The sequence below is a fragment of the Piliocolobus tephrosceles genome, chromosome 2, assembly GCF_002776525.5.
Source record: "Piliocolobus tephrosceles isolate RC106 chromosome 2, ASM277652v3, whole genome shotgun sequence".
NCBI classification, from domain to species: Eukaryota; Metazoa; Chordata; class Mammalia; order Primates; family Cercopithecidae; genus Piliocolobus; species Piliocolobus tephrosceles.
This window is the reverse complement of record NC_045435.1, coordinates 158,423,373-158,451,039: the sequence shown is the minus strand read 5'-3', so window position 1 is coordinate 158,451,039 and position 27,667 is coordinate 158,423,373. Positions and strand designations below refer to the sequence as shown.

The 27,667-nt window shown below is 38.3% G+C and overlaps 1 protein-coding gene across 1 annotated transcript in view; it reads right to left on the bottom strand.

Annotated features, from left to right (window-relative positions):
- PPP2R3A (protein phosphatase 2 regulatory subunit B''alpha) overlaps nucleotides 1-27,667 on the bottom strand; it is a 181,869-nt gene that overhangs the window by 72,408 nt on the left and 81,794 nt on the right. The window contains exons 5-6 of the mRNA XM_023187834.3: nucleotides 25,244-25,346; nucleotides 6,313-6,387 (exon numbers count right to left, since the gene is read on the bottom strand). Coding sequence (XP_023043602.1) covers nucleotides 6,313-6,387; nucleotides 25,244-25,346 — 178 coding nt within the window. The remainder of the gene's footprint in view (nucleotides 1-6,312; nucleotides 6,388-25,243; nucleotides 25,347-27,667) is intronic.

The following is a 27,667-nucleotide window of genomic DNA, read 5'->3' as shown; positions in this document are numbered from 1 at the left end:
AGGAGAATGGCGTAAACCCGGGAGGCGGAGCTTGCAGTGAGCTGAGATCCGGCCACTGCACTCCAGCCCGGGCGACAGAGCAAGACTCCGTCTCAAAAAAAAAAAAAAAGAATTGAGCTCAAGTGTCACACTCCATGGGAGGCCCCAGCACAGGGACTGACTAGAGCCCTGCCTTCTGTGCTCCCACTGCCACCTGAGCCTCCTTTAGCTGTCCCCGTGGTTACATTCTAAACACTGGTGCACCTGACCATCACCACCACTAAACACTAAGAGACCAGGTCTTTCTCGACTTGTATTCCAGTAACTTATATGGTACTTTCTATATATCAGGTGGTCTATAACTGCTTGATAAAATAATGAGGTTTGAAAGTTTCATAACAAAGATTTTTGTATTATCTTTGTGTTAGAGAAAGATGGGTTGGCTTCATAAGTATTTGAAGAAGAACGCTATTCAGAGTTTTGCATAGCAGATGGATGTCAACCCAAGGAAGGTCTCTAATTAGTATTTCATGTATATCAGTATTTTTGTCTATTATTTATAGATAGACTCATATATAATGCACAAAAACCACAAAACAGGTAAGTGTAACTATATCCAAAATAATTGTGAAAGATGCTACTAATGTAGTAATGTTTAATCTTGAGAAAAAATAAGACTAGAGTGTAGATGTGATCAAGATTTGAGTGGCTATTGGGTAGAAGAAGCTGACTTGTTCTGTGTTACACCAAAGGGAAGAATTACAACTGCGAGACAGAAATGCATTTATACTGAAATGCTTCAATATAAGGAAGACTTTCCTAAAATTAGCCCTGTAAAGCAACGAGTTTGTATAAAGTGGCTGGGTTTCTTTTCACCACAAGTATTTAGGAAGAAGTTGACAGGATTCCTGAATTAGGTGGGAGCTAGGACTAGCCAGTGCCTAATTTCTCTACTGGCCCCAACCACTCAGACTCTGAGGTCACTGAGGACAGAGAACGTGTCTTACTCAATACTGTATTCTTAGCACCAGCTTGGCGGAAGTTCATGTAAAAATGATGGAGGATTTTTAGCACAGAAATTTTATGTATGAAAATAAATATTAAGAATTTCATTTATCATAATTCCATGTCCCCTCTCTCAAGTTAAAGTCAATTTCAATACATATTATTAAACCACATTTTTCTGTTGAAGATTTGTGTCCTTATTTCTTGATTCTGAATGTAAATTTATCTTAAAGTATGAGTTTTTATCTAAAATTTATATTTATATACTCAAATACTTTATATTATCTACGAAATTACTGTGTTAAAAATTATAAAACTTTATAATCTGTATCCATTCATGCTTATTTTATTTTTCTCCTCTTCTTTTGGACAGAATTTTAAAAATCTGCAAACAGTTTGACTGTTAGGCATTTCCTATTTTTAGCCTGTGCTAACCTACTTATCTAATACTATAAAACAATGTATTTGTATTCCATTTTTCCATAGCCTAAATCTCCTCATTCAGTGGCCACACTTGATCAGCACATTTGCTGGTTTCCACATCACTGATTCAGCACTTTAGATGGCTGAGGTAGGAGCACCATCTAGTGGTGAAGCATGCAGCTGCCGACTCTACATTAATTGTTATTGTTTTTGTAACCTCTGTCTTCTAGGTAAATAAAATTCATCATCATTTAAAATATCAAAAAAAATTTTAAAATAAATCATAATTAGAATAACTGTTTACTACTAGTGAAATAAATGAAATTTGGCCATTTTTCACCAAAGGACCTTTAGTCAACTTGACATATAAGTTAAATCATAAGTCAGTTTCCTTTCCTCTTGGTATCTATTGAATTAAAACCTCTAATTCACAAGTATAGGTCACCAGGAATGGAAATGTTTGATGGCTCTGTCACATAGTTTTTGACAAATGAATTAAATACAGACACAGAAGTTACAAATAATTTTTACTATGTATGTGTACAGAAGAACAAATTCCAATGCTGGAAGCCTGGCTCTTACTTGGCAGGTGTGGTGAACAGATTTCTAATTCACTCTTTGGTTAACATGGCTCAGAAAAGTATTTCTTCATGGTCTTCTGTAGAGTTAGGACTTTAAAAAATATATCTAATAAAAATATATTTTTTTCTCTGAAGAGGAAAAGTTTTCAAGAGGGAAGAGTTGGTAAGCTCTTAGTGTGAGCAGTCTCCACTATACCTTAGTCATCTTGGGAAAATCAGGATTCTCCGCAAGGAAAATCCTGGCATTTCAGCCTACAGTGGTGGATTCTGGCCAATCAAGATACTGAATATATCACTAAGACACACCATCGAAGCAAGCCACAGAAATATCTCTACTGCCAGCACCAGTGTCATAAAGAAGTATTTTAAATCTCATCGCCAATTTTAAAAACTCAAGAGAGCACTTCTTTCCTCAAAAGTTGGCATATGTCGGTTTGGATAAACAAAACCTTTCATTCACTGGCAATTTTTGCACAGCATGCAAAACTGCACTCAAGGGCTATCATTTGCTGGTATTTCTAATTTTCATTTTCATTCACTATCAAAGGCTTATTTCTCAACTGCTAACTCTTTTTGGAAACAAACAAGAAGACAGACTGACTATAGGTTCAATCTTTTTTTTGGGTAATGATGTCCTTCTCTGCTGTACACATAGCTGGTGGTCTATCTTTCTAGTCTAAAAACAGCTAACAAAATAATTAACTAAACAAATAGCCTTTTCCTGTAACAGATTTTCAATGATACATAGAAAATAAAAGTTTTCTAACTTTCCTTCATCATATATGTACCACACACAAGCTAATATTTGAATCATACTCTATGTCAGTGGTTTCTTCCAAATGCAAACCGAAATAACTGAGTAACACTAGGATGCAAACATATTAATTGTTCTTTCTATACTGTATGCCACGAAGATTATATAACATTCAATAGAGTCACATAACTGATTTTGCTTTTTCTGAGATATCTGTCATTAATTCTGAGGCTGATCTTTGTATGTTTCTTAGAAATAGTGTGATCTTAACTGTTTTTGCTGTGAGCAGGGTAGAGGATGATGCCTTTTTAGTTTGGTCACTTTTATGTCTAACAACAAAATTAACTTCATACTAGAAGGCCTTATTTTACATTTGTTCTAGAAAAACTCACTGTGCTCTGAAATAATACAATGGTTTCAATGACTTCATGCCATTATTTGACCAAGTTTCATAACAGAAAAGGCACTGAGGAGAACAGATAATCAGTCTAACAAAATTCCATTTCCAGATAATCGTTTTTATAATTTTTATTTGCCCTTTTTGTGAGTTTATCACAATGGCAGTTATTCACTTATCTCAGTACATATTCACATGAAATGTTCCCAATTAGGTCTTGTTTACTATTTATTTATGGTGCTGTTTTGAGTTGCCATGTTATCATTTTATCACAAGTATTTTACACTTAAATGACTAGTTCTGAGTAACGGATTCACTTTTGTGCATTGGAGATAAAGCAGCATAATGCTAACAACAAAGTGAAATTTAACAAATGTAAAGTTATATACAAATGCCATGAAAATATTACAGCAGAGATAATTAACTGTACTCTATTAATTCACCAGTGTAGTTCATTTTATTCAACTATTATTAACACGACAGTATTTCTTAGAAAATGTGAATTATACGTTAACAAAATGGTTTCATGGCTTTTCACTCTAAAATCATAAAACTTCCTGGTGATGGCTGAGTGTGGTGGTTCATGCCTGTAATCCCAAGCACTTTGGAGGCTATGGTGGGTGGATCACGAGGTCAGGAGATCGAGACCATTCTAGCTAACACGATGAAACCCTGTCTCTACTAAAAATACAAAAAATTAGCCTGCCGTGCTGGTGGGTGCCTGTAGTCCCAGCTTCTCAGGAGGCTGAGGCAGAAGAATGGCGTGAACCCAGGAGGCGGAGCTTACAGTGAGCTGAGATTGCGCCACTGCACTCCAGCCTGGGCGACAGAGTGAGACTCCATCTCAAAAACAAACAAAAACCAAAAAATTTCCTGGGGACTACTTGGTAGATGACCAAATACCATCAAATGTCCAAGTACTTCAAAAAATATCAAACTATGTGTTCATTAAGATCATGAAAGAAAAAAAAGAAATATCAAACTGGAAACCATAAAGAAAATTTATTTCCATTTCACTCTTTTGTTCTTTAATATCTCTAATACATGCCAACAGTTTGGACTAGTTTATTTCTAAGATCTTTTCTAACTCTTAAGAGTCTAAATCATGCTATTAATATGCCCTGAGTTTTCAGAACAGTCAATATTTAGAACCCAATAATTCTTTTTGCAATTGCAGCCACAGCTAGTGTAGAATTCTTTTTTTTGAGACAGAGTCTTGCTTTGCATCCCAGGCTGGAGTGCAGAGGCGAGAATCTCGACTCACTGCAACCTCCACCTCCTGGGTTCAAGTGATTCCCGTGCCTCAGCCTCGTGAGTAGCTGGAACTACAGGTGTGCACCACCACACATGGCTAATTTTTATATTTTTAGTAGAGACAGGGTTTCACCATGTTGGCCAAGCTGGTGTTGAATGTCTGGCCTCCAATGATCTGCCTGCCTTGGGGTCCCACAGTGCTGGGATTACAGGCTGAACCACTGTGCCTGGCCTAGAATTCTTAAACAGGGATAATTTCATGTATTCACTCAGTACATATTGACTGTGTGTCTATTATATGCCAGATAGTATTCTAGGTACTGAGGATACAGACAAAGTTCCTGCTTGTGTGGAGCTTATATTATAGAGACGGAGATGGACAATAAACAAACAAAAAATTAAATATCAGATGATAGGAGCTAAGAAGAAAAATAAAGCAGGACAAAGGAATAGAGTGTAGGGGGAGGGGGCAGACGAAGAAGGGTTACAAAAACAGAGAGTGATCAGGGAGGGCCTCACTAAATAAGGGAACCGAGCAGACATCTGGATGAAGTGAGGGAGTGACAATGTGGAAATCTGTAGGAAAAACATTCCAAGCAAAGAGGAAGAACAAAGCATGTGAGGCAGAAATGGGTTTGGTTTGCTCATGGTGGCTGAAGCAGAGTAAGCAAAGGAGTGGGAGGTAGGAGATAAGATGAGACAACAGGGGTTGCCAGGATATGGGAGGATTATGGAGAGTCTTGGCAAGGACTTGGCTTTTATTCTACGTAAGCTGGGAAACTACTGCAGGGTTTGAGCAGAGGAGTGATATGATCTGGCTGACTTTTTAAAAGGACAATTGTTTGCTTTGTGGAGGCTAGACTACAGGGCAATCAGGGTGGTAACAGGGAGACCAATTAAAAATAAACCAAGTTTGAAATGAGAGCGACAGGCCAGGTTAATTGTGGTAGAGGTAATTTAGTAGAGTGTCACAGTTAACAGGAAAAAAAAAAACTTCTCAGATTGTCTTAGATAACAGTGACACCTTCTGGCTCAAATAAAATCTTACAGAGTTTTATACTGACATGAGAGCCAATGCAAAAGCACTGAATGAAAAATAAGGTTCCTATAGGAGGAAAAGAAAACAGTAGTATTTTGTAACTCGGCAGGACCTAACACATCTTTGGCTAACAAACTGTACACTAAGTATAGGAGGGTGGTCCTCAGAGGAGACTGCCCTGTTTAGCTGAGGAATCTGAGCTACAGGCCAGGGCCATCTCACTTGAGAATGTGTCAGTGAATGGCCCTGGGGCTGGTCTGTGGAATGTCCCCAAAGATAACGTGGAAGCTAGGGCAGAGTGCATGAAATGGCTACTCCATGCCCTGTGGGCCTGTGTGCGCTCACTCATAATTCCTGACCTATCTGGGACTAACCAAATGAGGCTGTGCCTGAGAAACAGGGAGTGCAAGCTCCTCACAAAATGAAATTGTGATCATGTTGTTTTAAATTCTTACATCGTTTGTTTTCTGATTACACACAAGCTATTTTCTCATTATCATTTCCAGTTCTAAGTTTGAGGTACTAGAGATCAATCTTTTTCTGGAACAGGGACAGGCTGTTGAAAATTCTTTTCAGTCTTATTTGGAAATGCTAAAGATCAAATGAATATCATATTCACAACACAGAAAAAGATATGCCTCATAAGACCAGACAGAAGGAATATATTACTTTAATTTTGCAAGTAATGGGCACAAACAAGAAGGAAAATAGATAAAAATGAAGAAATTATGAATTCACTTTTATTTTACCTTCCTTCCACTTAAAATAATCATTATAACCCATGTTACCTTTTGCATAGATACTTGAAATTCTGGATAGCAGATGGTAATAAAAAGGTGACTTATGGAGTTATATTAAGCAAAAAGATGACTCAGCCTACCGTGGTGATGTAGCGGGAGTGGAATTCTGGAGCATCTTTCAGGAACGTGAGACCAGGGTGGGTATCCACCACATCCTGAAAAAGATCAAAACCAAAACTAAATTAACAAACATACAAAAATTATGCCCATAGAAGTTTTTCCTTCCCGTATATGTTGCCAGTTGAGCAAACTTGCTATTTTAGAATAATTAATAATGCACTTAAAATTTAATTCTTTATTAAAGTTTCATTATAAGCATATTTATGCGTGCTTTTCTGTATAGACAGTATACTTCAAAAAAAGTTAAAGTTTGATTTTAGCTATGTTAGGTAATTTGTGAATCAAATGTCTCCGAGGTATGTACTGTAATTCTAACACATCAACAGCACATCAAGGCTGTGCCACAGATTATTGTAGAGGTATTATGTAAAGTGTATTTACACAGAAAGGATGTGGTGGACAGCAGATGCAAGCCAATGAAAATGATCCTCTTTCATAATCTAAAAACATGGGAAATTCTTTTTCGAAAAAAAAAGCAGCCATGTAGTCAAGTAGTTTGAATGTGTCTTTGTTAAGCTGTGTTAAGCCAGTTAATGCCCATCAGATTTTATCATAATTGTGTGGATAAATAATTTCTCAAATTAGAATTTTATTTATTTTTAAATCTTTAACCTTGTTCTCATTGAAGACTATTAGAATATTAAAACCTTAAAATACTGTTTTTATTTCCTAATTAGATTTTTTAAGCATTTGGAATGAGCCCAGAGGATCTAATAGAGATAATCACAGTATTAATTAACCAGAGGAAACAGCTATGCCATTACAGATATAATCTATTAATTGGCTTGTCATCAACAGACAGACATCAAGTATATCTCTTTTCTTTGTTTCTTCAGAGCAGTTAGCTATAATACTTACCAATATATAGTCTCAAACAAATCAACTTATTTCTTTAACTTTTTAAAGACTTATTATTATACATATTACATAATTTTCATTTTTTGAGACAGTCTTGCTCTGCTTCCCAGGCTGGAGTACTGTGCTACAATCTTGGCTTATGACAACCTCTGCCTCTCTGAGTTCAAGTGAGTCTCAGGCCTTAGCCTCCTGAGTAGCTGGGACTACAGGTATGTAGTATCACACCAGGTTAATTTTTGTATTTTTAGTAGAGACAGGGTTTCACCATGTTGGCCAGGCTGGTCTTGAACTACTGGCCTCCAAGTGATTCATCCGCCTCAGCCTCCCGAAATGCTGGGATTACAGGCATGAGCCACCGCACCTGGCTAACTTTTTATTTGGAAATAATCTTATACTTACAAAAATTATTATAGAAAAATTCCCTATGCTCCTCTCCCAGCTTCCCTTAATGGTAACAAGTCACAGACAATAGTATAATGATCAAAACCAGAAAATGAACATGGGTAAGATATTAAACTAATCACATCTCACTAGTTTTTCCCTTAATGTCTTTTTCTGTTCCAGGATCTTACACTGCATTTAGCTTTTGTGTCTCACTGGTCTCTTCCAATCTGTGAAAGTTCGTTAGTCTTTCCTTATGATTTTGATGCTTTTAATGAGTTCTGGTCAGTTATTCTGTAGAATGTCTCTCCATTTGGTTTTGTCTGATCTCTGGTCAAGATTAAGGTTACACATTTTTGGCAGGAGAACCACAGAAGTCATGCGTCCTTTTCAGTGCATCACTGGGCATACATAATACAGAGGGTATGTGATGTTGGTATGTCTTCATTTGGTGATGTTAACTTTGATCACACTTAGTTCAAGTGTGTCTGCTGCATTCTCCACTGTAAAATTGCTATTTTCCCTTAATAATTGATAAATAGCATGGGGGCAGATACTTTTGAGAGTGTCAATATCCTATTTCTCCCCAGAATTTCTCTCATTCATTTTAGCATCTATTGTTACATTATGCCTGCAACATTTACACTGTAGTGTTTACTTAATAGTGATTTTGTCTATATTCTGTCTACATTTCTTAATTGGAAATCTTCTACAAGGAAGAGCTGTCTCTTCTCTCCTATTTTTTTGAGACAGAGTCTTCCTCTGTCATCCAAGCTGAAGGGCAGCAGTGGTGCGATCTCAGCTCACTACAACCTCCACCTCCTGGGTTCATTCAATTCTCCTGCCTCAGCCTCCCGAGTAGCTGGGATTACAGGCGTGTGCCACCATGCCCGGCCTATTCATTTTTTTGAACAGCACAGACTCACTGGTATTTATTTCATTCTGTCTGTTATAATTCTATACTATCATCATTTTGTTGCTCAAATTGATCTAGCTTTGGCCACTAGGAGCTCCTTCAGGTTGGCTCCTGTGTTCTCTTTTTATTTTCATAAATGAGACAGGGTCTCACTCTGTCACCCAGACTGGAGTGTAGTGGCTCGATCTTGGCTCACTGTAACCTCTGCCTTCCAGGTTTAAGTGATCCTCCTTCCTCAGCCCCAAGTAGCTGGAATTACAGGCATGCGCCACCATGACAAATTTTTGTTTTTTAGTAGAGATGGGGTTTCACCATGTTGCCCAGGCTGGTGGTCTCAAGCGATCTGCCTGCCTTGGCCTCCCAAAATGCTGGGATCACAGGCATGAGCCACTGCACCCAGCCACTTGTGTTCTCTTGATAAGTCCCTGTGTTTTTATGGGGACTTTCATATTTTCTGGCATAAGATGACCCATGTTTATCTTGTATCTTCCTTGCCGTAGCTCTGGTATACCAACCTTTTGTCTAAGAAGCCCTGGTTCCTTTCATTGGAGAATGGTATTTGAAACCAAATCTGAGTGTGAAAGGTGTCCATTACTACTAGAATAGTATTTCATTGTGTACATCACTACATTTTCTTTATGCCTTCGTTCACTAATACTAAGGTTGATACCATATATTGTTCAGCTTTGGTTAGTTTCCTCTCTATTTGCTGATTAGTACTCTGCTGAATACTCATGGAGGAACTTCTGAAGATCTCTGAGGATTGTTCCCCATGCAATTCTCTCTTTTTTGGTACTCTGTCCTGATAATTCTAGTCATCTTGGTTCTCTTAGACCCTTAGGCTCTGTCTCCTAAACTCAAGGAGTCCACTTAACTCAGCCTGGGTTTCCCATTCTTGCACTATGACTTGAAAACTCTCTCAAGGTGGTACGCTCTCTCAATCATAAGACTCACCTTGTTTCTGTCTCTCAGGAATGAATCACTCGTTTGTGGCCTGATGTGCAGCATCTTGAAAAACCATTGTTTTATATTTCCTGTCTGTTATTTTCTGTTGTTTCAAGTGGGAAGGTACATCCAGTCCCTGTTACTCCTTCTTGGTCAGAAGTGGCAAATCTATTGATTTTTCTATGTTAATTTTATTTCTTCCTACTTTACTATTTTATTGAGTTAGTTTTATTACTAATTTTTCTGAATTTTCAAACTTTACTGTCATCTGCAACAAGATACTTTTACTTCTTTAACCAATTTTATGCTTCTGTTTTCTCTTATACAATTACTACAGCAAAATGCTGAATAGTAGTGGAGACAGTGGGCATCCTTGCCGTGTTCCTGATCTTTGTTGAAGTGCCTCTAGTGTTTTCCCATTAAATAAGATATTGGCTTTAACACTAAGGTATAGGTATTTCATCATGTTAAGAAAGTATCTAAAATGTGGAGAATTTTTTTTCCTTAGATATAACATATGACATTAATAAACGATATGGTTTGGATCTATTTCCCTGCCAAATCTTATGTTGAATTGTAATCCCCAGTGTTGCAAATGGGGGCCTGGTGGGAGATGACTGGAACATAGGGTGGATTTCTCTTGAATGATCTAGCATCGTCCTCTTGGTGCAGTCCTCGAGATAGTGAGTTCTCGTGAGATCTGGTTGTTTAAAAGTGTGCAGCAACTCCCCCACACCTTGCTCCTGCTCTTGCCAAGTGAGATTCTGGCTTCCCCCTTGTCCTTCTGCCATGACTGAAAACTCCCTGAGGCTTCACAGTAGGCTGAGCAGATGCCAGCACCATACTTCCTGTAAAGCCTGCAGAACTGTGAGCCAATTAAACCTCTTCTCTTTATAAATTACCTAGTCTCTGTTATTTCTTTATAGCAATGCAAGAACAGCTTAACACAATAAATATCCTAATATTAAAACAATCTTGCCTTCCTGGAATAAATCCCACTTGGTCATGTATATTGTTTGGTAATATTTTATTATCTTTTATCATTAATCTTGAAGCTATATTTGTTTGCAGTTTTATTCTCTGGATTGTCTTTTCCTGATTTAGGTATCAGTGTTTTACCTGCTTCATAAAAGGTGTTTTAAATTTTCCTTCCTTTTCAATACCCTGAAATAATTTATGGAGCATTTGAACTATCCAGTTGCTGAAGGTTTGGTAGAATTCCCCTGTAAAACTACCTGGGCCTTGTGCTTTTTTGTGCAGTTTTGTAATCAATATCTGTATTTATTCTATAAAAGTCTGTTTACCTTTCTAAATCAAATGGAGTCAATTTGGGTCAGATGTATTTTCCTAGAAAACTGTCCATTTCATCTAGATTTTCAAATTTATCTCCCTAGACGTCTGCAAAGTAGTCTTTTCTGATTTTAAAAAACTTTCTTCTGGCTGGGTGCAGTGATTCACCTGTAATTCCAACACTTACAAGGCCAAGGCGGGAGGGTCACTTGAGCCCAGGAGTTCAAGACCAGCCTGGACAACACATCGAGACCTTGTCTCTATAAAAAATTAAAAAATTAGCTGGGTGTGGTGGTGCACATCTGTCATCCCAACTATGCGGGAGGCTAAGGTGGGAGAATTGCTTGAGCCCACATAGTTGAGGCTGCACTGAGCTGGGATGGTGCCACTGCACTCCAGTCTGGGCAACAGAGCGAGATCCTCCTTGTTATTTCTTATTTTGTATATTAGTGTATTCTCCCTTTTTTCTTAATCAAATTAGTTTTTTATTAATATTTTCCCATAACTACAATTTCAATTTGTTAAAAGTGCTATTGGTTTTCTATTCTCTGCCTTCTTAATTTCTGATCATTACTGGGACTAGCTGAGGGGTACATAAGGCTCTGCTATACTAGTATGTATGCATTTCAAAATTCTCCATATTAAAAACTTAAAAAAGTTTATATATATACACATAGTATAAAATCAAGGCATATACAAGCATTTATATAAATAAACATTCTACTAACCTTCCTACCTTCTTTAGCCCCACTTCTTTCCAATCATTTATACTTTTAGGTCTTTTGCTGGTTACCTCTCTAACTAAACATATATTTAACAAAAATGTAATTAAAAACCATATAATAATTATTTTATCACTTTATCAACTTTAGAAAATAATGATTCTTTGCTGGGAAATATGTGGATTTAGCTCATTTATACTGTCCTACTTTACTCCCTTATCTTCGGTTGACTATCTTTGTAAGGTGCAAAGCTTGTATTTATCCATCTAATTTTCATTCATCTTAGTTCCTTACTTTCCTTTTACATAGGATAATAGCACCCCATCCTTATTTTCTCTTCTTCTCCCTGTTTTACATTCACATTTTATTGGCAATATTTTGACTTTTATGTTGTGCAGGTTTTTTTCATACTTTTCCACAACCATGATAAAATTTTCTATAAGTTATCCACACAGTGATTTTTAGATGCCATAAACTAAAATGTTCTTGTGATATTTTGACTATATAAATATAGTTGAATGTTAGGTCAGGCAATCTATGAGGAACGTATTTCATTGTGTATAGGTCCAGCATCAGGGTCTTGGAATGTTCAAAGGAGACTGTTTCTGACATTGAGGTTAAACTGTCTTTTCTAACTGCATCAGCTGTTCATAATTATGCCATATTTCAGTCTGCTTCTTGTTTAGATCGTGGCTGTCTTACATAGTTTTTTCATTTTTCCTGGCATTTCTAATTGTTTAACTTATTGACACAGGCTTCATCATAGCCTTGTTACCTTATTCTCTCTCTTTTTTTTTTGAGAGGGAGTTTCACTCTGTCGCCCAGGCTGGAGTGCAGTGGCAAGCTCCACCTCCACCTGGGTTCACACATTCTCCTGCCTCAGCCTCCTGTGTAGCTGCGACTACAGGCGCCCGCCACCACGCCCGGCTAATTTTTTGTATTTTTAGTGGAGACGGGGTTTCACCGTGTTAGCCAGGATGGTCTCAATCTCCTCGTGATCCGCCCACCTTGGCCTTCCACAGTGTTGGGATTACAGGCGTGAGCCACTGCGCCCAGCCTCCTTTTACTCAAATGTAACTGTATTGCGTGGAGTTGCTCCTCACCTCCCTCTCCCACATCATGGACAAGACCTGGGTGGGGGAATTTTACCTTCTCTCTTCTGAACTGGCTGCTCTTCAGTTATCATCCTGACACTGCCCTTCATTACTTCTCTGGATTGAATCCACTGTGTCTTAGATCTCACGCATTCCTCTTTCTTGGTTTACTTACTTTGCTGCAATGTATACGCAAGTAACTGTTTAAGAAATAAAGAGGTAACTTATAAAGGAGATAAACTTTCTGAGTTCATGAATGTCCAGGAATCAGGTTTATGTGAACCTCATTCCTAACTAGTAGGTCGGCAAGATATAGAAATCTAAGTTCAAATCCATTTCCTGAGGGATCCCAATGAGGATCTACTACCATCCTAGACTCTTCATCTACATTTTTCTAAAACTTTAAGGACATGTTTATGCATGTGTCTTAAAAAAATCATAATTGTCAGTACTCAGTGGTTTTTTGAGACAGTCTTGCTCTGTCACCCAGGGTGGAGTGCAGTGGTGCAATTTCAGCTCACTGCAACCTCTGTCTCCCAAGTTCAAGCAATTCTTCTGCCTCAGCCTCCTGATGAGCTGGGATTATAGCGGCATGCCACCACGCCCAGCTAATTTTTGGACTTTTAGTAGAGACGGGGTTTCACCATGTTGGCCAGGTTGGTCTCAAACTCCTGACCTCAACTGATCTGCCCGCCTTGGCCTCCCAAAGTGTTGGGAATACAGGCGTGAGCCACTGTGCCTGGCTTCAGTGGTTCTTTTTAACCAAAGAATCATATATTTTAGCACTGCAAAATAATTATGTATTATTTTATTCGATGACTTTTTGCTCTCCACTTTTCCCCTTTTTTCTTCTCCAGACTCCAATTAATTAGATATTAAAATTCCTGAAGTGGTCCTCTATGTCCCTTTTCTTTTTCTCTCTAAAAGATATCCTCAACTTTAGTTTCCAGGTCTTATGCTGAGCTTCTGGTACTTACATTTTAAAATTCTAACAGCTTTTTCTTGTATGAGCATTGTTTTCATACAGTTTATTCTTGTTTTTTTTTTTTTGTTCTTTTTTACATTTATTGAAATTGACAAATAAAATTATACATATTTATCATGTACAGTGTGTTGTTTCAAAATATGTATTTATTGTGGAACGGCTAAATTGAATTATTAACATATGGATTACCTCACTATTTTGTAGTGAAAACACAAAATCTACTGTCTTAGCAATTTTCAAGAATAGGATACACTGTTATTAACAATAGTAACCATGTTGTATAATAGATCTCTTGAAATTATTCCTATTTAGCTGAAATTTTGTGTCATTTGACCAACATCCTCCCAGCCTTGGTTATTAGTTCATTCTCACACTGCTATAAAGAACTACCTGAGACTGGGTAATTTATGAAGAAAACAGGTTCAACTGACCCACAGTTCTGCAGACTGTACAGGAGGCATGCCTGGGGAGGCCTCGGGAAACGTACAATCATGGTGAAAGGCGAAGGGGAAGCAAGTGCGTCTTCATATGGTGAGCAGGGGAGAGACAGAGAGCAAGGGGGAGGTGCTACACTCTTTCAAACAATCAGATCTCATGAGAACTATATGAGACAGCACTAGGGGGATGGTGCTAAACTGTTAGAAATCATCCCCGTAATCCAATCACCTCCCACCAGGCCCCACCTTGAACACTGGGAATTACAATTCAACATGAGATTTGGGTAGGGACACAGAGCTAAACCATATTATTTGGTAATTACTATTATATTCTTTACTTCTATGAGTTTACCATTTTTAGGTTTACCTATAACTGAGATCATGTAGTATTTGTCTTTCTGTGCGTGGCTTCCTTTACTTAACATAATGTCCTCCATATTCATCCACGTTGTTGCAAATAACAGAGTTTCCTTCTTTGTTTAAAGCTGACTAGTATTTCATTGTGTACATATACCATATTATCCTTTTATGTTTTAAGTTCAGGTGCCCATGTGCTGACTTGTTACATAGGTAAACTTGCATCAAGAGGGTTTGGTTGTACAGATTATTTCATCACCCAGGTATTAAGCCCATTACCCATTAGTTATTTTTGCTGATCCTCTCCCTCCTCCTACCCCCGCCCAACCTTCAATAGGACCCAGTGTCTGTTGCTTCCCTCTATGTATCCCTGTGTTCTCATCATTCAGCTCCCACTTATAAGTGAGAACATGTGGTATTTGGTTTTCTGTTTTTGTGTTAGGTTTGCTAAGGGTAACAGCCTCCAGCTCCATCCATGTACCTGCAAAGGGCATGAGCTCGTTCTTTTTTATGGCTGTATAGTATTCCATTGGGTACATATATCACATTTTCTTTATCTGGTCTATCATTGATGGGCATTTAGGTTGATTTCATGTCTTTGCTATCGTGAACAGTGTTGCAATAAACATAGGTGGCATGTCTCTTCATAAGAGAATGATTTACATTCCTTTGTATACATACCCAGTAATGAGACTGCTGGGTCAAACAGTATTTCTATCTTTAGGTCTTTGAGGAATTGCCACACTGTCTTCCATAATGGTTGAACTAACTTACACTCCCACCAACAATATATAAGCATTCCTTTTTTGTTCACAACCTTGCCAGTATCTGTTATTTTTTGACTTTTTACTCATAGACATTCTGACTGGTGTGAGGTGGTATCTCACTGTGATTTTGACTTGCATTTCTCTAATGATCAGTGATGCTGAGTTTTTTTTTCATATGATTGTTGGCTACATGCATGTGTCTTCTTTTGAAAAGTATTTTTTCATGTATTTTGCTCACTTTTTTATGGGGTGTTTTTTTTCTTGTAAATGTATTTAAGTTCCTTATAGATGCTGGATATCAGACCTTTGTTGGATACATAGTTTCTAAAAATTTTCTCCCATTCTGTAGGCTATTTACTCTGTTGATAGTTTCTTTTGCTGTGCAGAAGCTCTTTAGTTTAATTAGATCCCATTTGTCAATTTTTGCTCTTGTTACAATTGTTCTTGGTGTCTTCGTCAGGAAAGCTCTGCCTGTGCCTACGTCCTGAACAGTATTTCCTAAGTTGTATTCCAGGGATTTTATAGTTGTGGGCTTTACATTTACATTTTAATCCATCTTGGGTTAATTTTTATATATGATATAAGAAAGGCATCTAGTTTTAATCTGCATGTGGCCAGCTAGTTATCCCAGCACCATTTATTGAATAGGGAATCCTTTCCCAGTTGCTTTTGTCAGGTTTGTCAAAGTGTGCAGTCTTATTTCTGGGTTCTCTATTCTGTTCCATTGGCCTATGTATCTGTTTTTGTACCGGTACTATACTGCGTAGCCTGGTAGTATAGTTTGAAGATGGGTAGCATGATGTCTCCAGCTTTGTTCTTTTTGCTTAGGATTGCCTTGGCTATTAGGGCTCTTTTTTGGTTCCATATTAATTTTAAAGTAGTTTCTTTCCTATTTCTGTAAAGAATGTCAATGGTAGTTTAACAGGCACAGCACTGAATCTATAAATTGCTTTGGACAATATGGCCATTTTAACTATATTAATTCTCGCTATCGACGAGCAGGGAATGTTTTTCCATTTGTCTGTATCATCTCTGATTTATTTGAGCAGTGGTTTGTAGTTCTCCGTGTAGAGATCTTTCACCTCCCTAGTTAGCTATTCCTAGGCATTTTATTCTTTTTGTGGTAATTGTGAATGGGAGTTCATTCCTGATTTGGCTCTTGGCTTGTTTTTGGTATATAGGAATGCTAGTGATTTCTACATACTGATTTTGTATCCTGAGACTTTGCTGAAATTGTTTATCAGCTTAAGAAGCTTTTGGGCTGAGACTAGCAGGTTTTTGAGATCTAGGATCATGTAGTCTCTCAACAGGGATAGCTTGACTTCCTGATGCCCTTTATTTCTTTCTCTTGCCTGACTGCCCTGACTAGAACTTCCAATACTATTGTAGTTGCTCATTCAATGTGATGTTTGTCATATATGGCTCTTATTATTTCGAGGTATGTTCCTTCAATACCTAGTTCACATTTTCGTTATGCCTCCATTCACTGATACTTAGGCTGATTCCGTATCTTGACTACTGTGAATAATGCTGCAATGAACCTGGCAGGGTAGATATCTCTTCTACATACTGATTTTATTTCCTTTGGATACACACCCAGCAGTAGGACTGTCGGATCATATGGTAGTTCTATTTTTAATTTTTTGAGGAACCTCCAAACTGTTTTCCATAATGGCTATACCAATTTACATTCTCACCACCGGTGTGCAAGGATTCCCTTTTCTCTATATCCTCTCCAACACTTGTTATCTTTCGTCTTTTTGATAACAACCCTTCTAACAGGTGTAACATGATCTCTCATTGCGGTTTTAATTTACTTTTCTCTAATAGTGATTTTGAGCATTTTTCATATACCTGTTGGCCATCGTTTGTCTCCTTTTATGCAATGTCTATTTAGATTCTTTGCTATTTAAAAAATGTATTGAGATAAAATATAAATATAAAATTTACCATATTTACCATTTTAAGTGTACAGTTCAGTTCAGTGGTAATAAATACATTTATATTCTCTTTTTCCCTTCATCTTCTCCCTCCCCTTTCCCCTTTCTGGTCTCTGGTAACCACCAATCTACTTTCTATCTTCACAAGATCCACTTTTTAAGCTCCTGCATATGAATGAGAACGTGTGATATTTATCTTTCTGTGCTTTATTTCATTTAACATAATGGACTCCCGTTCCAACCATATTGCTGCAAATGACAGGATTTCATTCTTTTTTATGACTGAATAATATTCCATTGTGTATATATACACCATATTTTCTTCACCCACTGATTGGCACTTAGGGTGATTCCATATTTTGGCTATTGTGAATAGTGCTGCAATAAACAGAGTGCAGATATACTAATTTCCTTTCTTTTGGATATTTCTGGATCATATGGAAGTTCTATTTTTAGTTTTTTTGAGGAATCTTCACACTGTTCTCCATAGTAGCTGTATTAATTTACACTCCCAACAACGGTGTATGGAGGAGTCCTCTTTCTCTGCATCCTCATCAGCACGTTATTGTCTGTCTTTTCGATACAAGCCATTTTAACCAGGGAGAAGGTGAAATGATATCACTTTGTGGCTTTAATTTGCATTTCTCTGATGATTAGTGATGCTGAGCGTTTTTTCATATGCCTGTTGCCTTTGCTCATTTTTAAATAAGGTTATTTTCTTGCTATTGAGTTGTTTTGAGTTCCTTACAAATTTTGGACATTAACACCTTGCCAGATATATGGTTTGCAAATATTTTCTACCATTCTGTAGGTTTTCTTTTCACTCTGTTGATTATGTCCTTGACTGTGCAGAAGTTTTTTACTTTGATGCAATTCCATTTGTTTTTTCTTTTACTGCCTGTGCTTTTGGGTTCATATCAAACAAAAAAAAATCAATGCCAATACCAGTGTCACAAAGAAAACCCCTACGTTTTCTTTACAGTTTCAGGTCTTACATTTAAGTCTTTAACCCATTTTCAGTTGATTTTTATACATGGTGTAAGATAAAGGTTATTTTTGTTTTATGGTTATTTTATATAACCTTCCTTAATATAGTACTTTTTAAAATAACTATTTTTTTTAAGAATAGTTTTAGGTTTATAAAAAAAATTAAAACAGTACTGAGAGTTCCCATATACCCTGCGCCCAGATTCCCCAATAATTAACACCTTACACTTACTATATGGTCCACTTGTTAAAATTAATAAACTGATACTGACACATTATTATTGAAGTCCATACATTATTCACATTTCCTTAATTTTTACCTGATGTCTTCTTTCTGTTCCAGTGTTCTATCCAGGGCATCACATTCTATTTAGTTATGTCTCCTTAGACTTCTTTTGGCTGTGACAGTTTCTTAGACTTTCCTTACTTTTGATGACCTTGACGGTTCTGATGAGTACTGGTCAGGTATTATGTAGGATGTTTCATTACTGGAATCTACCTGATGTTTTCCTCACGATTAGACTGGGTTTATGGATTTTTGGGAGAAATGTCACAGAAGTAACATGCCCTTTGCAGCATATCTTGTCAAAGGTACACACTATCAACATGATTGATGACTGCTGATGTTGGCCTTGATCATCAGGCTGAGGTAGTATCTGCCAGGCTCCTCCACTGTAGTTACTCCCCACACAGTGAAATCAGTATGCATAGCCCACTCTTAAGGAATGGTGATTCATGTTCCCCTCTTTAAGACTTCAGTGTCTACTAAACTGTTTGCAATTCTTCTGCACAGATTTGTTTCTCCTCCCCAATCATTTATTTATATAAGTATGTGTAATTTGTTTTAAAAACATTCTTATCACCACATTCCGTAAAGATGATTTCCCAAGTAGTGGTATTTCTCTAAGTTGCTCCAGAGTCTTAGGGTAAAAACCACAGTTAGTAAGCTCCTTATGAACAACCTCTCTATCAAGTACTTTGTCCATTGGCAGGCAGGTGTTAAATACAGCAGTTGGCTCGTGTGGATATAGTACTGCAGAGAAAGACCCATTCTGTGAAGATTTGAGCAGCATGGTTAGTGAATACAGAGAATGAGGCATGGTAGGACCTGTAATCTCCAAACTAAACTGGTCTCTGTATCCAGAAAGAGCTGTGTCTTCACATTTACACTTTGTGCCTTAAGATTTGCATTATGGCACCTCGGAGAGCAACAGGGGATAAGAGGGTTGGAGGAAGTCCTGCCTGTGGACCTGAGGTAGCAACTAAACTCTTAGAGTTGATCAAAAAATTAAGCAATGTAAAGATATTGATTCCTTTCACCAACACAACAGACTCAGGTCTGTGATCCATTTGTACTTCATGTTTCTCTTTACGCAGCTTGATAGAAAGTATGTCTGGCTTTTTAATTTTATCTTGCACACTCATCTCTTCTACATTTATAACTGGAGATCCTGAACACCAAAGTAAGCCTAAAAGGAATCTTTGAGAAAAAAAGCCTTGTAGCAAGGAAAGTCAAGATTCTTGAAGTTAAAGAAATATACTTTAAAATACTGAAATGTTTATAAACATTAACTTTCATAACATGCACTGAGCTACTGCATTTAAGGTTTTAAATCAGTGTTTTCTACTTTTACTATTTTCAGATTACATTTTTAGATATAAAGATAAAAAACTCAAATAACTCAAATGAGATATCTATAGCCCTACAACTTAACTGTATAGTGAGTAGAAAACTGAATTAATGCATTTCTTTGCAAACAGGAAATTGAGACTAAACACACAGCAGTTATCTCATGGCACCGTGACTAATGGCATCCGGGCAAAAATGTGTTACTTTACCCTTTACCTAAGACTGTGGCAGGTTCTTGTTTTATAAAGATAGAAAATAAATGTAGACAACATCTACTGAGCTGACTGATGATGCCTTTACCTAAACATCTTTCCTACTGATTTATAATTCCTTTATTTTCACATATACTAAATTTGTTTAAATGCATGTTAATTCAGATAAAAAGGCATTCTGTATTCCACATAGAATAGTGTTAAGAATTGTGAAGTAGGCTGGGCGCGGTAGCTCATGCCTGTACTCCCAGCACTCTCGGAGGCCGAGGCGGGCGGATCATGAGGTCAAGAGATCCAGACTATTCTGGCCAACATGATGAAACCCCATCTCTACTAAAAATACAAAAGTTAGCTGGGCGTGGTGGCGCATGCCTGTAATCCCAGCTACTCGGGAGGCTGAGGCAGGAGAATTGCTTGAACCCGGGATGCGGAGGTTGCAGTGAGCCAAGACTGTGCCACTGCACTCCAACCTGGCGACAGAGCGAGACTCCAACTCAAAAAAAAAAAAAAAAGATTTGTCAAATATGCTGAGCTGTCATGGCAAAGTAGTATTTAATGTGCTTATAGGTGTATGTGTGTGTGTGTGTGTGTATGGGGAATTGTATAATTCACATTTTTAAAATAAAAGTGCTTAGAAATCAAAAGCATTGGGTAAAGAAATAATACTATCTAAGTATTTGTTCACTTTATAATCCAGAAAATAAAGCACCACGTTTATTCCCCCCACCCCCCAAAAAAAAATTCTCGGTTCTTCTGTTTCCTGAATTAGTTTTGTTTCTTTTCTGGGCTGCTTTTTCTGTGTATGTGTTTTTTTTAACCTTTATTTTTCTTTAATGATGATCATTTTCCTCATATACCTGGTTGTCCATTCATGTTTAAGAAGGACAAGGTAGTTGATATAATTTTCTTTTGTGGAAAATAAGTAGGTCTATTTTTCAACAGGTATCTTTCTTGAGTACCAAATCTGCCTTGGGGTTCTGTGCATTTAGGGTGGGTGTGTTGACTGACAGGCATTATTTTAGAGTAAACTGGTGAGACCTCCCTGGATCCCCAACTGCTAGAATAAAGAGAAATAAGGAGAACTTTAAACTGTGGCTGTCACATTAGAAGCCTTACCATGCTTTTTGTCTTGTATGTTTATGCTTGCGAATAAATGTCAGGCTGCACTTTACATTTGTGAACCAGGAAAGGAGTCAACTAGTGATTGACCTTCAGTGAATCCCCATTTCCAATATCTCTCATTGGGTCAGCCAGCCCTGAATTTACAGCTGCTCTGGGCCTTGATGAGAACAGGAGCTCACTTCTCCACTGGAGCCCACAGACGGCTCCTGATTCTGTGTTGTGGTTTTCTTAGCCTACTTCTGGTCATTTCATTTTTTTTTTCTTTTTTTTTAGTCCATATAAATCCACTTATTATTGAACTATTTATTTACAATTTTAAGATCACAGAATCTTTTTTAAACTTTTATTTTAGGTTTGGGAGTAAATGTGAAGGTCTGTTACATAGGTAAACTCGTATCACAGGGCTTTGGGGTACAGATTATTTCACCACAGGTACAGGTATTAAGCCCAGTACCCAATAGTTATCTTTTCTGCTCCTCTCTCTCTCCCCACCCTCCACCCTCAAATAGACCACAGTGTCTGTTGTTTCCCTGTTTGTGTTCGTAGGTTCTCACCATTTAGCTTCCACTTATAAGTGAGAACATGTGGTATTTGGTCTTCTGTTCCTGCATTAGTTTGCTAAGGTTAATGGCCTCCAGCTCCATCCACAGTCCCGCAAAAGACATGCAGTCACTTTCTACCTTAAATATGTTAAGATTTCTTGTACACTGACTTTCTCTACCATTCCATTGGCTTCCATGGGTTTATCCTTTTTTAAATTTGTATACTTGAACTTCAGAAGGGCTTGGGAAAGAATGGGAGGGTAATATCTCTATTTAGTTTGTCTCTTTTACCAGAAGACTCCACAAGTCCATTTCTTAAATGAAAATAAGATTTATTCTTAGATTTAAGTGGTAAATGTCTATTAACTCATAATTATGATTTTGTTGTTGTCTGTTTCTAATTTTCTTAGTCTAAACTTAATTTACATTCCTGTCAAAGCTTTTATTAAAGCTCTCATAAAATTCAGAATTGCATCGTCAAGGTAGGGTCCCCACAGGAAGAAGAATTCACTGTATGAAGCTTTCATGAAAAGACTACATGTAGAGTTGTGGACAGAATGAAGGGAGCAAACAAGGGAATAACGAGGCACCCAGAGACTACTGATAGGAGGATACTGTTATAGTCCCGAGGGCCAAAGTAACAAGGGAAGAAGGAATGCCTAGTAGACACTAGGACCATGGACAAGGGGCTGTCCAGCAGAAGCTGTATTACAGAGAGATATAGTTACTGTGCCAAGGCAGACAGCAGGGAAGAAATGCCAGCTTTTCTTTCCTCTGTCCTCCCAATTACTGGCAATGCTTCCCATTGCCCAGATCCAACCAGAAGCTAGTCAGTAAGAGAGCCCCACAGACACAGTCTGTAGGGTCAGCAAGGCCAAGAATGGATTGAGAGAGTGAGGATGGAGAGCAAATAGAGAACTGGTAATAAAACCTAATGTTTTATTACAATGTAGTTCAAATATTGAAGATTTGAGATTTCACAAAACATAGCAATATTTAATGTTGGCTATTATCAGGTAAAATGGTGTTAATTAAATGCCAAAAACTATTAAGAATCTTTGTTCTCATGAGTATTTTTTTGAGGGGAACAAAACCATGTAGCAGATGAGGATAATCAAAGCCATGATGCAAATTAGACAAGCCCAAGGGCCCTGAACATAAAATAAAATCAGAACCAAACTTCATATTTTAAACATGGAAAATTGTTACTATAATTAAAAATCTATGTACTATGGTGTTATTAGTCAGGGTAGTGGTTATTGTTGGGTGGCAGTGACTGAGATGGAGCGTGATGGGCTTTGCATGTGCTGGTAATACTATTTTTGGATCTGTGTGCTAGTTATATGGGTATGCCCACATTGTGAAAATTCATTGACTAGTACACTTGTGATTTGGGTGTTTTGTGTGAGTATATTTCAGCAAAAATCTTTTTAAAAAATCATGGTGTGGTGAGGCGCCGTGACTCATGCCTGTAATCCCAGCAGTTTGGGAGGCCAAGGCGGGCGGATCACTGGAGGTCAGGAGTTCCAGGCCAGACTGGTCAACATGGTGAAATCCCGTCTCTACTAAAAACACAAAAATTAGCTGGGTGTGGTGGCAGGTGCCTGTAATCCCATCTACTTGGGAGACTGAGGCAGAAGAATCCCTTGAACCCGGGAGGTGGAGGTTGCAGTGAGCCGAGATCATACCATTGCACTCCAACCTGGGTGACAAGAGCGAGACTCTGTCTCCAAAAAAACAAAAAACAAAACAAAACAAAAAATACATGGCAGCCATGAATACAACTTTAAAAAAACCTCAACTATTTCCACGTATTTTATGCCCTTCTTTAGTATATATACTAAGAACTAACAAGGATTTACTGTAACACCTAAAACAATGATGCATATTCAACAGGCATGAAAAGCTTATCTTAGCTTCAAAGAATTTGTGATCTGCTTAGAAAAACCAAATATGTAGATATGAAAACAAGAATATTAACAAGCAATATCTCAGGCTATGAAGAATGCTATAGTAGAAACAGGTGCAATACTGATATGTAACTGATTCCCATGGGAAGGCCTAGATAGAAACACTCCCCAAGTGGGCTCTTTCTGTCGGACATCTCTTTCTCTCTAAAACCTTAACAAAGGTCAACTAGGCCAAATGACTGTGGACCCTGCATTTAAGCCTACAATACACACAGTGCCATAAAAGCCATGAAGATTTTGAGGTCACTTCTCTTCTCTGCCCTGAAGTAGTGAATAGGGAGCCCACCCCTACCTGAAAGGGAAGAAGACAACACAAGGAAGGAGAATTGAAGGCAGAGATAGGGAAGCATAAAAGAACACGGCAGCAGGAGATTTCTGCAGAGTAGAAGACCTCTTAGTGTCAGTAAGAAGAAAGAAGTCTGTGGGTGACAGGAGCAAAGGGACCCTGCTGTCTGGCAACACCCTAGGGACGCGGCTAAAACCTCAAAAGAAAACAGCTGTGTGTGCATCTAGTCAGACGGGCCATAGGTATCTTCACCAAAGGGTTCTGGGGCTTGACACATGGCACAGAAACAGCAAAGATCTCTGGATCTGAAGGGAATCTTCTAGCCAAAGATGGCTGATGTCTCAGCAGTAACTCCCAACCCTAACGCTTTGGTACCATGTAATACCTCAGAACAGTGGCACAGCTCCAGGCTGAGAAACCTCAGGAAGGTCTGCGGTTAAAAATATCCACCAACCTGGTAAATGAGGGCTAATGTGAGAAATTCAAATCCAGAAACTTACACTTCTGATAGATCTGAAGTTTATTCAGGCTTGAGACTTATCCTTTTGTTTTACATGTATAATATATGGATATACAACACACAGAGTTTAAAATTTCATACACAGAAAAGGAAAAATGAGAAGTATAGTGCCATTGTTTTATCTGGTTCCATCAGTGAAAGCTGCTCCCTGTGAGTTTTCTAGATAAGTACATATAGAGTCTATGCTACTAAAATAAATTACTAATGTCAGCTGAAATCTGGTAATGGGATTGGGACTACTGCCATTATCCTAAATTACTCCCAGACTAGAGTATATTTAGAGCTTTTGTGTCTTTTGTGTGTGTGTGTGTGTGTGTGTGTGTGTGTGTTTCTTACTCTCCTCACTACCTTTGTAGTCTGGTGGCAAATGTCTTTGCAGCTCTCCGTGCACTTGATTCTAGTTATCCTCTCTCCCTTCTCCTATTCTAATTTTCTGTTTCAAATATATCTTGGGTTGAAGAATCAGGAAACCAAGCATTTAAAAACTGTATTTAAATAAAGAGTCAAGAGGCAGTGAGTGAAGACCCCAGCGTTCGTGAGAGTGATTCTGGTTACATCATGACCTTTCCTTTCTTTCTATCAGGTTCTTAGCTATGTTCTACACTAACAGAGAAGTTATCTTCTTGCATTCTATCATTTCAGAAGGTGCCTCAGTGATTGCTGTGGGTGGGCAAGGGGGTGGCTGAGTAGCCCCTCTCCTCTGCTTCAGTGGGAGTAGCCCTGAAGGAGTAGCTCTTCTACTACTATGGGTTCTGTTTCAGATGTCATTTAAAGAGGATCTTACTGCTAAAACAAGTTTGAAAACCACTCTTTTAGAAATCTGATCTCTAGATTTGTGTAGCTCAACTGACATGTTATAGTTGTAAATTTTAAACAAAACTGCTGAAACTCCAAAATTAGAACCTATTTTCAAAAGGAAATGAAAATTACCTGAAGTAGAGGGATGAAATCCTCCTGTTCTAGAGAGCTGCAGTTGGGTTTTGCTAGAAGACAGATGAATTTAGAGGCATCATCATGATGGTTATTCAGCAACCTATAAAAGAAACGACCGCTTAGGAAGATTAGCTCCTCTGAACAAACAATGACGATAACATCAATAGTTAATTTCAGTTTGATCTGAAGGCCACTTAGATCAATAATCAAGTAAGGAATTTATATAATCAAAGGATGTTTTAGAATGATGAGCTGTCTATGACATAAGGCTGGATGAGTACTGAAGCCTATCAGACCCTCTTCCCTTCCAGTGGTCTCAGCATGAAGTAATAAGGCCTTGACCTTGGTGGTACAATGGAAAGAGAAAGGAAGGAACAGCTGTCTAAACCATTTTCAGGAAACATTCCTCAGGACTCCAGTTACCTCATCTAGTATTCCAAGCATCCCAATGGTTCAAGCTAGAAACTTGGGAGTCGTCATGAACTTCTCCCTTCCTTTTACCCCCACACCTATCAACTACCATGTTGTTTCATTTATACCAAATTTGCCCCTTTCTGTCTCCCACTGCCAATATCCATGCTTAGGCTCTTGTTTGTTGCTTGATATTTCTGAATAACACATTTGATCACGTCACTGTCCAAGTTAAAATTCTTCTGTCAAGTAGGCTAAAGTCCCATTTTTTTTTTTTTTTTTGAGACGGAGTTTTTGCTTGCCGCCTAGGCTGGAGTGCAGTGGCACAATCTCAGCTCACTGCAGCCTCCGCCTCCCGGGTTCAACCAATTCTCCTGCCTCAGCCTCCAGAGTAGCTGGGACTATAGGTGCATGCCATCACGCCTGGCTAATTTTTGTATTTTTAGTAGAGATGGGGGTTTCACCATGTTGGCCAGGATGTTCTTGATCTCCTGACCTCGTGATCCGCCCACCTCGGCCTCCCAAAGTGCTGGGATTATAGGTGTGAGCCACAGCGCCCGGCCCAAAGTCCCAGCTTCTTGACCTGACACAGAAGGGCCTCCAGAATCTGATCCTACCTGCTCATGTCCCCTTCTCTTAACCATTCCTTCACTTGTGGTTGCACAAATGTTCCATGCCTTCTCACACCAGGTATTTGTAAATGCTACCGTCCTACCACAATACCCTTTTCCCTTACTGCACTTTCCAGGAAATATCACTAGCCTCCTGTGTCCTTCCATGTCCTTATTATTTCTGTCATGGCTGTTCCACAGTAGCATAACCTTATCAGAATAATTCTTTTTTTCTTTCAACTTTTATTATAGGTTCAGGGGTACATGTAAGGGTTTGTTACGAAGGTATACTGAGTGATGTAGAGGTTTGGAGTATGAATGAATCCATCTCTCAGGTAGTGAGCACGTACCAATAGGTAGTTTTTCAGCCCTTCCTCCCTCCATCACTGCCCTTTCTTGTATTCCCCAGTGTCTGCTGTTCTCATTTTTTTTTTTTTTTTTTAATTTGAGACAGAGTCTCGCTCTGTTGCCTAGGTTGGAGTGCAGTGGCACGATCTTGGCTCACTGCAAGCTCTGCCCTCTGGGTTCACGCCATTCTCCTGCCTCAGCCTCCCCAGTAGCTGGGACTACAGGCGCCCGCCACCATGCTCAGCTAATTTTTTTTTTTTTGTATTTTTAGTAGAGATGGGGTTTCACTGTGTTAGCCAGATCTCCCGACCTCGTGATCTGCCTGCCTCAGTCTCCCAAAGTGCTGAGACTACAGGTGTGAGCCACCGTGCCCAGCCTGTTCTCATCTTTATGTCCACGTGTACTTGATGTTTAGCTCCCACTTATAAGTGAAAACATGTGGTATTTGGTTTTCTGTTTCTGTGAATTTGCGTAGGATAATGGACTCCAGCTGCATCCGTGTTGCTTACAAAGAACATGATTTCATTCTTTTTTATGGCTGCTTAGTAGTCCATGGTGTACCTGTATCACAATTTCTTTATCCAGTCTACCATTGATGGGCATGGCATGTATGTTCATTCCATGTCTTTGCAATTGTGAACAGTGCTTCCATGAACATATGGGTGCATAAGTCTTTTTGGTAGAATGACTTATTTTTCTTTGGGTATATACCCAGTAATGGAACTATTGGATTGAAAGGTAAACTCTTAGTTCTTTGAGAAATCTCCACACTGCTCCATGGAGTTCAGCCATGTCCACCTCTTTAGCGAGACTGGGGAAATTTCTGTGGATTATATCCTCGTATGTTTTCCAAGTTGCGTACTCTTGTTCCTTCTCTCTCAGGAATGCCAATGAGTTATAGGTTTAGTCTCTTTACATAATCCCATATTTCTAAGAGTTTTCATTTTTTAAAATTCTTTTTTATTTTTGTCTGCCTGCATTGATTCAAAGGAGTGGTCTTTGAGTTCTGAGACTCTTTCCTCAGATTGATCTGCTCCATTATTAATGCTTC